This window comes from Vipera ursinii (genome assembly GCF_947247035.1).
Source record: "Vipera ursinii genome assembly, chromosome: 4".
Taxonomy (NCBI): Eukaryota; Metazoa; Chordata; class Lepidosauria; order Squamata; family Viperidae; genus Vipera; species Vipera ursinii.
In genome coordinates, this window is record NC_139514.1 from 30,158,899 (window position 1) to 30,171,397 (window position 12,499).

General features: G+C 37.7%; 1 protein-coding gene across 1 annotated transcript in view; it reads left to right on the forward strand.

Annotated features, from left to right (window-relative positions):
- The window catches only part of CFAP44 (cilia and flagella associated protein 44), a gene marked incomplete at its 5' end in the record, with an annotated part of 67,814 nt that overhangs the window by 38,495 nt on the left and 16,820 nt on the right, over positions 1-12,499 (forward strand). The window contains 6 exons of the mRNA XM_083362613.1: positions 1,539-1,701; positions 3,833-3,963; positions 4,645-4,847; positions 6,634-6,823; positions 7,288-7,465; positions 11,362-11,877. Of these exons, the coding sequence (XP_083218739.1) occupies positions 1,539-1,701; positions 3,833-3,963; positions 4,645-4,847; positions 6,634-6,823; positions 7,288-7,465; positions 11,362-11,877 (1,381 nt within the window). The remainder of the gene's footprint in view (positions 1-1,538; positions 1,702-3,832; positions 3,964-4,644; positions 4,848-6,633; positions 6,824-7,287; positions 7,466-11,361; positions 11,878-12,499) is intronic.

The window sequence follows — 12,499 nt, forward strand, 5'->3', positions numbered from 1 at the left end:
ACTACAGTATATGGCCATAAAGTAACATTATAGAACTTCTACTTTTATATTTTGACCATTTCATTACCAGAAATACAGTACAGGCTATGAGAGTCCTATTTCTCTCAAATGCCAAGGTTTGTGGGCAGATACCAAGTAAAATGCATCCCCAGGAGACTACCAAGCCTCTGGCCCTAGAAGGAAGGGCCAGAGCATGAAGATTCAGAATGCTACTTGGAGACCTCTTTCCTTCCATTCTTTGGGCTCAGTGGTCTTCTACAGTCACATTTAATTATGAGGATAGAGGGTCGTTCTCAAGGCTTGTGGGTTGGTTTCCAAAGGTTTTGTTATCGGGCTAGGTAACACCTTCAGTGGAATTTAGGGGATGTCAGTGTCAGTGTTCTTCTGCTTATAAGAGCTTTGTGAGGTCAGTAGGTCTTGTGATGGGGAAGTCATGTCAGGTGAGGGTCACGTCAGGTGAGGGTTTTATTTATTTATTATTTATTTTATTTTATTACATTTATATACTGCCCTTTCCCGGAGGACTCAGGGCGGTTTACAGGGTAATTAAAAACCAAAATACAAAAGTTAAAAAACCAAGTTTAAAAAAAATTAAATTTATCCCTGTATAAGTAAAACCCCGGTTAAAATAAAATTAATCCTCAGCCTGGGCCAGAGAGCTCAAAGAGCCAGGTGTTCAGGCCCCGGCGGAATGAACGGAGGTCGGGGGCAGTCCTCAGCTCCACTGGCAGCTGGTTCCAAAGGGCAGGCGCCCCCACTGAGAAGGCCCTATCCCTGGGTGTCGTCCGCCGGCAATCTCTTACCGGTGGCACCCTGAGAAGACCTTCCCTGTGGGAGCGCGTTTTGTGATGGAGTTTGCAATAGGTCATGTCAGGTGAGGGTCATTGGGAGGTGAAGTGCTGGTTGGACGGAATTGCATGGGTTGGTTGAGGATCAGTGCCATTGCTGGTTGTCTGTGCAGTTGATTTGAATTTAAATTCTGAGGTTTTTTCTAAGAGGTTGTGAGTTGATGTGTCTGTTGATGGAATTACTTGTGGAGTGCCAGGCTTCAATAAACTTGTGTGCGTGGTGGGTGGTAGCATGGCCGATGATTCTTGTATGGCTCCAATCAAATCGGTGCTGTTTGGTGTCAGTGTGGGTAGAGATTAGGGATCTGGGATCGTAGCAATTGATTGCCAGCTGATGTTCATGGATTCTGGTTTTCAATTGACATGATGTTTGTCCCACGTTGTCCCACCTCTACCATCATCCTATACCCAAGCTATAGATATTCCCCACTATTGCAAACATTTAATTATGTTAACTAAGTTCATGTGTTAATGCCCAGCCCAATCAATGCTATATAAAAACACTTTTTGTTTCTACAATATATTAAATAAATAGTGTAGGTCCCTATCCAAAAGATTCCATTCAACATAATTTATAGACTCCCTTCAATCTAATGAAACACACTGCTTTTCTTTAGTCAAGCTTCATATATTGGTTCCAGGAAAGATTAATTGTTCTGGCTCCGTTTCATGTTTTTCTCACATTTCTAGTATTGAGAATGCCAAGCAAAAAAGAGAATATGATCAGATAATGAGAACTGCAGAATATAAGAAATATTTGAAGAGACAAGAACTGATTTTATTGAGGCAGGAGTTTCAGGAATTGCTCCGGGTCAATAGTGAATTGCCCAAACACATGCAGCTCCTCAGAGAAGTATGTATATTGATTTCTTTTCTTCATGGGGAATAAGGGTTAATGTGGGGTTGTACCTTGAGTTTTATGATGAGTTAGCATTTATTTTTTATTGTTGGGCCTCCACTGTATGTTCTAACTGCTTAAATTGCTTTTTAGCATATATAAAACAACCAACCTTAGTATTGTTGGACAAAGTTGTTCAGTTTTGTTCCATACCCAGATATAATAGGTGTACAACTTTTAGACCTGGCCCTTGCTCAAAGGCAACTGTGCCAACAAGGACCTTTGCACAATTTTTTATTGGACACCAGTTGGATCCATTTCTAGATCAGAAGTCCTGCTCATTCCCATCTTGATTATTCCAATGTGTTCAACATGGGGTAGCCCTTAAAAACACTCAGAAAATGCAGCTGATCCAGAATGTTGTGGCATGGATTAATACACTATATAACAATTCTAATGGGAGAATATCATTGGCTTCCTTTAGATATCCAGAATGCTGGTTATCACATGCAAAGTCCTTTATGGCAAAGAGTAGGCTTTTCTTTAATTATTTCTGATTATCTCAAGGGATCTGACAGGGTGAGAATACTCTGGGTTCCTTCAATTAAAGAATGCGATCAGATGGGACCTAGGAAAGTATCTTTTCTCTGTTACTGTACCTCTCTTCTGGAACAGAATTCCTGAAATTCAGATGCTCCAACCCTGGTAGTCTTTCCAAAAGTGTTTAAAATGTGGAATTGCTTTCAGGACAGTAGGGCAGAAAGCTAAGGGAACATATTTATTTGTGGCTTGGAAATGCGAGCATTTAAGTGAGCTACTGCAGAGAAAACTTAGTAGGTATAGTTTGATTAAAGCTAGAGATGAAATATGGTAGCCAATGAATAAGTATCTTTGCCAAATAAACCTAAACCCTATAACAGAACATTTAGAACCTCTCAGGACTCAAAAAAATGCAAAGAACATGACAATATTGTTGAAAGAGTTGTTCACTTACTATGCACTAATGAACCATTTGTGTGAGCTTTTGAACTAGAAAGCAGTCTTCCCTAGCATGAGTCTTTCAGTAGTGTGGATCACAACACCCATCTTCCATTACTATTGACTGTTCTTGCTAGATAACAAGAAAACCATGTAACTACCAAATTGAAGAACATATACCTAAAGCAAAGCCTGACAAATATATATTAATACATATAATAATAATAATAATAATAATAATAATAATAATAATAATAATAATAATTTTATTTATATACCGCCCTTCTCCCGAAGGACTCAGGGCGGTGAACAGGGCAAGTATATAAAAATACAAAAATACAAAAGTTAAAAAAGAATTAAATACAATGCCCAAACTAAAACAGTAAATACATATATTAAAAAACAACAATAAAATCCCAAACCCATCCCCCCATCAGGCCAGGCCGGCTTGTTCGAATAAGTGCGTCTTCAGATCGCGTCGGAAGGAGCGAAGGTCGGGCGCCATCCGGAGCTCGACCGGCAACCGATTCCATAAATCCGGGGTGCCCACAGAGAAGGACCTCCCCCTGGGGGCCACCAGACGACATTCTCTGACCGGTGGCACCCTGAGGAGGCCCTCTCTGTGGGAACGCACAGGGCGGAGGGAAGTTGATGCTGGCAGCAGGTGATCCCTGAGGTACTCCGGACCCATGCCATGTAGGGCCTTGAACACCATTACCAGTACCTGAAGGGTTTCAGATGCCAAAGACTCTAATTTTTAACTTAAGATCTATCAAAGTTTTAAAAAACATAAAAGGATGTCATACTTGATACTCCCAGTGAAAGAAAAGGGGGACTGATGTACAATGGATGAATTCAATACATAATATAAATGGAAATTTGAAATGTAGAAGCATCTTCACAGAGTGGTAAGTGCATGTCCTGGGACAGAAGATTTCTTTCTCTGATATTGCATATACAGTAGCTCAAACTTTTTATTCTGGATATGTATGCACAGTAAAGCAAAAATAAAAAGTTTTCAGATGTATTTATTTACTTAAATTCTTAGAGTTGCCCACTCAGGTATCTCAGGTTTGCTTACAAAATCAAGAGACAAAACTGCATGCTTTCCTTCAAGATAAACTAGAACATGGCAAACAAATATGATTTTATCTTTTACAATATATAGCAATTTGAAATGGATCGGAGAATTCGTGCAGAAATGGACAGAACGACTGCAAAAACTATTAGGCAGGTAATGAGAGAACTGGCCTGGGAACAGGAAAAACATCGCATTGGTTTGCGAAAAGTACAGGAACGGTAAGGACCATTTTATTTTCTTGTTCTAAGATGTTTTTATTTCCTAAAATTTTTCTGCTAAGAAAAAAGAAGGGGCCACCATGTATACTGCTTGGTACCAAAGATGGGATATAAACCTTAATAACAACAACAACCAACCGATCAATCAATCAATCAATCAATCAATCAATCAATCAATAGCACTTTTTCCAGTTTTGAAAGGCATTAGAGGATACACTCGAAACAGTAGAAGATGTTTTTGTTTTATTATTTGCTTTCTGTTATTCTGTAATTTGTAATTTGTATTGATACTTAACATGTATTAGCAACCAAGAGTTGCTGTTGCTAGATGAGCAGCCATATAAATAAAATGAAATAAAATAAAAAATAAATAAATGAAATCTTACCAAAAATTAAATTAAATTTACATTTACTTAAAATTAAATATAGTCAATATGATTAGAGTTCATTTGAGTGTTTAATAATTGTACCTTTCATCACATTGACACTAATATTTTGGTAACAACACTGGAATTGGAGATCACTGGATATTACAACTTTAGCTTTTGGAAAACACATGATTTTGGGTCCTCTGGGTATGTACCTTTGCTATTTAGTGTACTGTTAAATTGATACAACTAAGACTGCTTAAATATGTAAAGAGCCCAAAACAAGATTGCTATCTTTGCTATGGTCCTACAGATACCGGGGCAATTTGGAATATGACACCATTGTGGTCTGTGCCATGAGAAGTACTCACCGAATCACCACATACAGACTACTGGCAATATCAGAGAGTTTTTACAGAGCCAGAAAACAAACTCACCCAGGGAAAAAGAGAATAATCAAATATGAACGGAAAGGAAAAGAAGGAGAGCAAAGAAAAGAGAGCCAAAATGATATTAGTAAGGATTTATAAAAGTGTGGCAGAAATACTGCAATCATAATGAATGCAATACCTTGCATTCTTTTTCATGGGTCTGTATCAGCAGAAGGTTTGTCAGATGGTATCTTTGCTCTTTCCTGCAACTTTTCTCTAGCGTTGCTTAGAATGTAGTTTCTCGTGTAAGGAGTATTAACTATACATCTCAACATTTAGTATTTCTTCAAACCTTGATTAATGTTAGTTACTTCCTACAAGTGTGAATTGAGATAACAAGTAATGGTTCCTACAGGTAATCCTTGAGTTGTGACAGTTCACTTAGCGACCATTCGAAGTTGCGACATAACCCCCCCCCAAGTACTTATGGCAATGTCCCGAGGTTACAAATGTTGCAGCAACATGGGAATTGTTTGCCCTTACGAATGACCCCAAAGGAACTGCAACATTCGCCCTACCTATTCCCCCCTCCCCCCGCTGGGTTTCCACAGGCACTGGGCCTGTGAGGATCACCTTGCGAAGATCTAGTGAGCGAGCTCTCCTCTCTAACCTCTCTGCTGCGGTTTCTGTGCCTGTTCCCAGAGCTCCAAAAGCAGAGCGGGGAGAGCAGGACAAGCACACCTTGCTCTTCTTCTCTGACTCACCGAGGCTGCATGCCACTTCTGGAGTGGCGGGCAGCCTACGTGAGTCTCCCCAAAAGGCTTCCAGTCTCGACACAAAAAGTGTTTGCACGGCGACGGGAGACTTTGGGGCAGTGAAACTGCGCTGCCTCAAAGTGCCCCATCGACTTGCTGATGTTTTGTGTGGAGACTGAAAACTTCTGGGCGCCATGATCTCGCGCAATTTCAGGCTGCCATTCTCTGCAAAAGAGGACGGGTGCTTGAAACTGTGCGAGATCACGGCACTCAGAAGCTTCCAGTCTCTGCGCAAAATGTTTGCAAGCCGATGGGATGCTTTGCAAGCCAATGGGCCACCTACCTGCCTGCTAGAAAGGAAAGGGAAGGGGTTAGGATGGATGGATGGATGGATGGATGGATGGATGGATGGATGGAAGAAAGGGAGAATGGGAGGAACAGGAAAGAGGAATGGAGGAACAGGGAGAAAGAACTCTGCTCTCCCTTCCTGGCCCATGCCACCCCCACATGCTTCCTTGACCTCTGCCACCCTCACATGACTTGCCCAACTCATACTGTACCCCAGCATGTCTTCCCTGATCAATAAAGCACCTCCTGCACTTCCGCACACACCCTCCTTGACCCACTGTACACACACCCCAGTGTGCCTTCCCTGACCTGCGCAGCACCTCTTGCGCAACACCTCTTGCAAGGAAGGAAGGGAGGAGGGAAGGAAGGAAGGTTTGTTTCTGTTGTTCCCTGATAGCTTTCCACAAGGAAACTCAGTGGGAACTCAAAGCTTCCAGGAAAGTCTGAAGTTGCTCCCACTCCCACTGGTTCTTTTTTTTAACCAACCGTGGTCATCCTGTTTAGGTAAGGAAATATCTCTGAATTAATGACCCAACATGCCATGGGTTGTCTAGTATATATTATAAAAATCTACAAATTCTCCAGTGCTCTGTTCTGTAAAGGACATAAAACCCAGACAGTACTATCTCAGAAATAGAGAAAGCAGTAATGGAAATCTAGTTTTAATATGACCTTAGTTTTGTAGAATCGGTATGCTTTTGGTTGATTTATTTTTAAGATGAGTTCAAAGAAAAACCCCATAACGTGTAAAATAATGCTAAAATGGTATCTTGTTTGGGGGATGCCTACAAAAGCACCTTATATTCTTTTTTAAATATATTTGTACAGAAGCAATACTTACAACCCAGGCTACCATTGATGAAGAACCAGAAACTGATAGAGTAAGGAAAAAATCCCAACCTCATACAGCAGCAAGCCGTATTGTTGAAAATCGAATGGAAAAACTTAGGAAAATCATTGAAAAAGCAGACAAAGCCAAAGCTAAAATCCAAAAAAGAAAGATGGAGTGGGATAAATTGTGAGTCAATCATGACACAATCATAATATTTTCTTTGGGGCATGATTAAAAATGAGCATGTAAAATCATAGAGAAGTCTTTGGCTCTGGTTAAAGACCTACGGTATATTGGGGTGGATGTTGCATCTAAGCACCCTATATGGTGTATCACATCAGGCTGAATATTTTGGGTGATAATAGATTTTGACTTAAAACAGATAGTTCCAATAAAACAGAAGTTGACCAACTTTGTCCATACAGGCTTCATTGGAATTTCTCTGTCATTTCCATGGTACTGACAGACTCATGGCAGTAGATTATACAAATACTTGAATACCTTCAACTATTTTCTGCTTTGAACATCAATATGTTTTCATATAGACCTAAGGAAGAACTGAGTAATTATAGTAGTTTGTTTCTTGGATGACTGAAAAATATAAAAAGAGGTAAATTATTATTATATAATATTTGATTGTAACTTGGCAGATTCAAAAGCAAACCAAGTGATAACTATGAGGATCCTCAAGATGTAGCAAATATCAAAGAAGCTCAAGAGAACATGGGGGACTTCAAATTAAAAACTGCCACTAACTACAAAATTCCTGAGCATATGAGAATGAATGCTGATAAAAAAACAAGGCAGCTGCAAGCTTTAGAAGCAGCTGTAAGTAAAATAATTGATCTGAATCATATGATTTCTCTTCTTCTCCCAGAAGGCATTCAGTGTGATGAAATTAAACTGTAGCACTAAACTGTTTATTAACTATTTTATCATACATTTTTATTGCTCTTAATATGTTAACAGGAAAAGGAAAAGACACAGGAATGGAAAACAAAAATACATTATTAAAAAAAATCATAACGTGATGAAAAAAAATCAGTGAAAAATACAAGAGAAAAATTAATACATTTAAATATATTGTATATATTACAATTACAGTTACAATGGTATATATAATTATCTAATGCAAACATTTTGCAACTGTTTGTGTATGTGCATTTCCAATATACTTATGTAATCATGCTTATTAAATGACAATGCCCTTGGAAAAAGTGACTCATGACTTGTACTTGCACTTACGACTGTGGTACCCACTCAGTCACATGGTTGCAATTTGGGAGTTTAACAACTGGCTCCATTTCTGAACGCTTGCAGCATCCTGCAGTCACGTGATCACGATTTGAGAGCTTTTTGCCAATTTCCGGCAAGAAATGGCAAAAAACCCCAATCCATTAGGGAAGCTGGATTTACTTAACTGTGTGATTCATTTAACAACAGAAGTGATTCACTTAATGACTGCCAAAAATCTTGTCTACCCTTGTAACTAATTCAATTTACCACTACAACATGATGAAAATTCCTGTCCCAATGTGGTTGTAAGTTGAGGATATTTCATTATACTTATTGATACAAGGTCTATTATCTGTAGGCAATTAGCTCATAAGTAGTAAATGTAATCAGATCTTCAATCATTGAGTAAATGGGATCTTACCTTTCTAGTGTTGCGACATTAGTCTTTTAGCTGTAGTAAAGGTCATGGAGTATCCATTTATGTTGCCTAGTTATCAAATTCCATGTACTAGAAATGTTATTCAAGAAAATATTGTTCTCTGAAAAATTTACCTTTTGTCATATATTCGCATTTATATAATTCGCTACTTTCTCCCAAACTTAGTAAATACGTTTCCAGTATAGGTCACTGGAAAAACATATTTTAAAGCAGCAATGTGCTTATTACATTTCCAACAAAATATTTCTGTACATATATATTGGAGTTCAATAAATTCTAAATATTTTTTGTTGCATAAGTCCATTGACCCTCTTGCTATGGAGGCAAAAAAAAAACAACCACACTCTCCCATCGGGTCTAAGCAATATAGGAACCTCTAATTCTTTATTCCACTCATCTTTTAATATCTGCATATCAAATTGATTTATTGATAACAAATATCTATAACAACTAATTCAATAGTAGGCTTTTTATTTTTAAAAGATATAACCAGTTCTAGTATCTTGGGTATCTTAGAAAACTTAGTGCAGTCAACTGCTGCTGGTTTAAACAATGTTGTTAACAGTTGTTGTAGCTGAAAATAATGCCACTGAGTTACGTCTGATAGATAATATTTGTCTGTTAGCAGAGATATGTTAAAAATCCTCATCTATCAATTGGTCCAAAGTCAGTATCCTTATTCATGCATTTTTTCCATGTCACCATCTTTTTCCAAATTTTAATGCTAGGTTTCCCCATAAATTCAGTTTAACATGGGAAAAAGGATTATTACATTCCATAGTTTTTTTAACTGATATAATTGTTTCCAGCAACCAAGAGTTCTATTGTGTTTAGATCCTAATATAGTCCATTCAACCAAAGCTGCTATATATGTAATTTCAAAGTTGCCCAAATTGGAAAATTAACACAGATTGTTGGCTTCCTGTATTTGACAACAAATAAGCTCGATGATATAGCTCCAAACTTAGAAAACTGAATCTTCCCCCATTAATTGGTATTTGCATTTTCTGTAGAGATTTTTTCAGAACTGAAAAACTCCATAGAACCGTTCTAAACAAAGAATTTATGATATTTGAACAGGAATTTCTCTCAGAATATAAATTAATCTGAGAATAATATTCATTTTAAGAGCATTCACCTTTCTCCAAAGATTGAGGTTTAATGACTCCTATCTATGAGTATCCCAAGAAATTTCTTCAGAGGTGTTATTTATATTGCATATTACTGAGTTATATGTTTAAGTATACACATACAGATTTCATATATGGAATTGATACTTCTTAAATCAGACCTGGGCATTCTATGCCCCCCGGGCCACATCTCTTTGGCTGTCCCTGTCCAGCCCACATGAGGTCAATCTGAAATTAGAAATCAAATGTAAATAAGCACGCCACAGGGGGCATGAGAGGAAGTTGGGTCGGGCTTGTTTCTGTGTAGTTGCTGTGTATTCTTTCAGTTAGCTGGTGGCCTCAAAAGAGTGAGGAGACAAAGTGCTTTGCTGACCTATGCTGCGCTCAACCCTTGCCTGGAGCAACCCGAGAAATTGAGGTGACAGAGAATCAGGTTATATTGGTTCAGCCTTCCACGACAGTCCCAGATTCTTATCTTGTCCCTTGGGAAAATTAATTGCCCACGCCTGCCTTAAATGGATGGGTAACCATATTTTCACCTATTGACTGTTTATAATTCAATTTTTGACCCAGAAATCTTTGAAAGATGATTTAATAATTGTGAGAATTGAATCTGTCCATTGGTCTCTTAATTGAGAGAGGGTCTGCTGAAAGTTCCCACCTGTCATAAGGTTTGCAAGATAGGAGCAGTGGTGGGATCCAAATATGTGAACTACTGGTTCTCTGTGTGGATGCCGCTTCCAGAAGTCCATTCTGGGTCTGGGCACCAAAAAATTAGCTACCGGTTCTGCCGAACTGGTGCGAAATGGCTGAATCCCACCACTGGATAGAAGGCAGCATGACTGCTCAGTAATTGCCACTTCTTTCTGGAATACTGTCCCTCCAGCAGTATCTGCAGCCCTTACCTTGTTGTAGTTGCAAAAAAAAGGTTTCAGTTATTAAATACTTTCTGCTTCAACTGACTGTGGGTGCCTATTTTTGTGCTTGGGTTTTAATTTTTCTTTCTGAGGGTTCTTTGTTTTTTTATACTGTCCTGGATTTTTTAAAAAAAATTAACGTTGTGCTCTCCAAAGTCTTTTGGGATTGGAGCTGATTATAACTACTTAAAAAATAATGTAGTAAATGCATTTAAAAGAACAAAAGTAATGAAATGATACAAATAAAATAAAAAAGATGCCAAGAAAGAGTGCAGACAGAACAATATGCTTTCAGATAATACTTCTCTTTTGCTGACATGCTTAGTTATTAAGTATCATCACTTTAATATCCTATACTTTAACCATGCTTAGTGACATACCATTTTGTTTGAATCTTAAATAATTGCCATTCAAAGGTTCTGGAAACCAAGATTTTAATTCAGAATACGGCACTCTATATTCTAAGCATACATCTTTCTAAGATCAAGGTATTTTCTGCCTGTAGGAGGTTATAGTTCTTATACAGGAAATCAGTACAAATGGTTCTGCTACATTAAAAGTAGAAAGCTAGTTTGGTGTAATAGTTAAGGCATCAGTCTAAAAACTGGAAGTTCATGAGTTTTAGTCCCACTTTAGGCACAAAGCCAGCTGGGAGGAGACCTTGGGCTGGTCTCTCTTTCTCAGGCTAGGATGGAGGAAATCACAAACCATTCCTGAAAAACCTTGCCAAGAAATCCATAGGAACTACTAGACCATGTAGTGACCAGGAGTCAAAAACTGACTTGAAGGCACCCAAAAAAATCACAAAAAATAATGCATTAAATATAGCACCTATGTACATTGACTTTCTATGATATCCAGTAAAAGATAACTGAGAGCAACAGTGGTTTCATTTGCGTAGTGTTTTAATTATTTAGGTTTAAATTACTGCAGTTTGAAAGAAATAATTACCTAATAAAGCATTTGCTACCTAATAAAAGTGACTTGTTCTCTTCTTTGCAGATACATGAGAAAAAACTGACGATGAACAAATGGATTGTGTCTCTCCGAGATCTTAAAGTTGCTATTATAGAAGAGATTCAGTGTGTAGTACAAGAATTGAAAGATATACAGTCATCTCTGGATCCATCCAAACATCTGCCAATACCTTCGGTTCCTCAACTACTTCCAGAGGAGACACCAGAAAAACATTTCCAGTATGATCTTGACATGCTTTTGAAATTCAAGCAAGAAGCAGAAGAGCAAGAGAAGTTAAAAATAACAGTATCATTGATTCCTTCTGTAGAGTCTGGAAGTTTAGGAGGATTTGGTGGAGGATTTCTTCATAGTCCTTCAATCAAGGAAATAGAGAGTAGTCGGATTGCAGGTTTAAGGCCAGGGAGACTACCATCTGGAGTTACTGAGCCACCACCTAAAATATATGAGCTTGAGCCAGCAGAACCAACAGATCTGGAATTGGAAATCAGACAGAGGGAGGAGATAAGAAATGTTCATCTGCAGGAAACTTTGATCAAGAGGGTGAGAAGTTGCTTTGAAGATATTATACATGTAAAATTATTTCCTGTTTCTATATTTTTGTTTCTCATAATTAAAATATTACAATAGAAATACGTATTGTATATATTTTGAAACATTGTTTAAAACAATATTATAAAATGACTATATCTTATAAAATATGTCAGCAACTAGTCCATTTCTAATAAGATTTTGAAATCAAGGTTAATATTCATGTTTGTATGCAATATTCACATTTATGCAACTCAGTTTCTAACAGAAATAGGATTACATCAACAACACTAAATAGTTCCTAAATTTGGTCTTCACACAAACTTCTCCAAGATGTATACAGTTGGAGCACCCGTAATCATTATTAGAAAGGCATGCTGGCAAGGATTACAATAGCTGAAATTGTACAAATCTGGCATTAACATACTGACTAGACCTGACACAATTTGTAATACTGCTTCAAAGATCAATTAGATTATGTTTTAGAATAACTGAAACCCTTATATTATTTTTCCTTCAGAAAAGCAAATTGGAATGATATGAATATATCTTATAAAATATGTCAGCAACTAGTCCATTTCTAATAAGATTTTGAAATCAAGGTTAATATTCATGTTTGTATGCAATATTCACA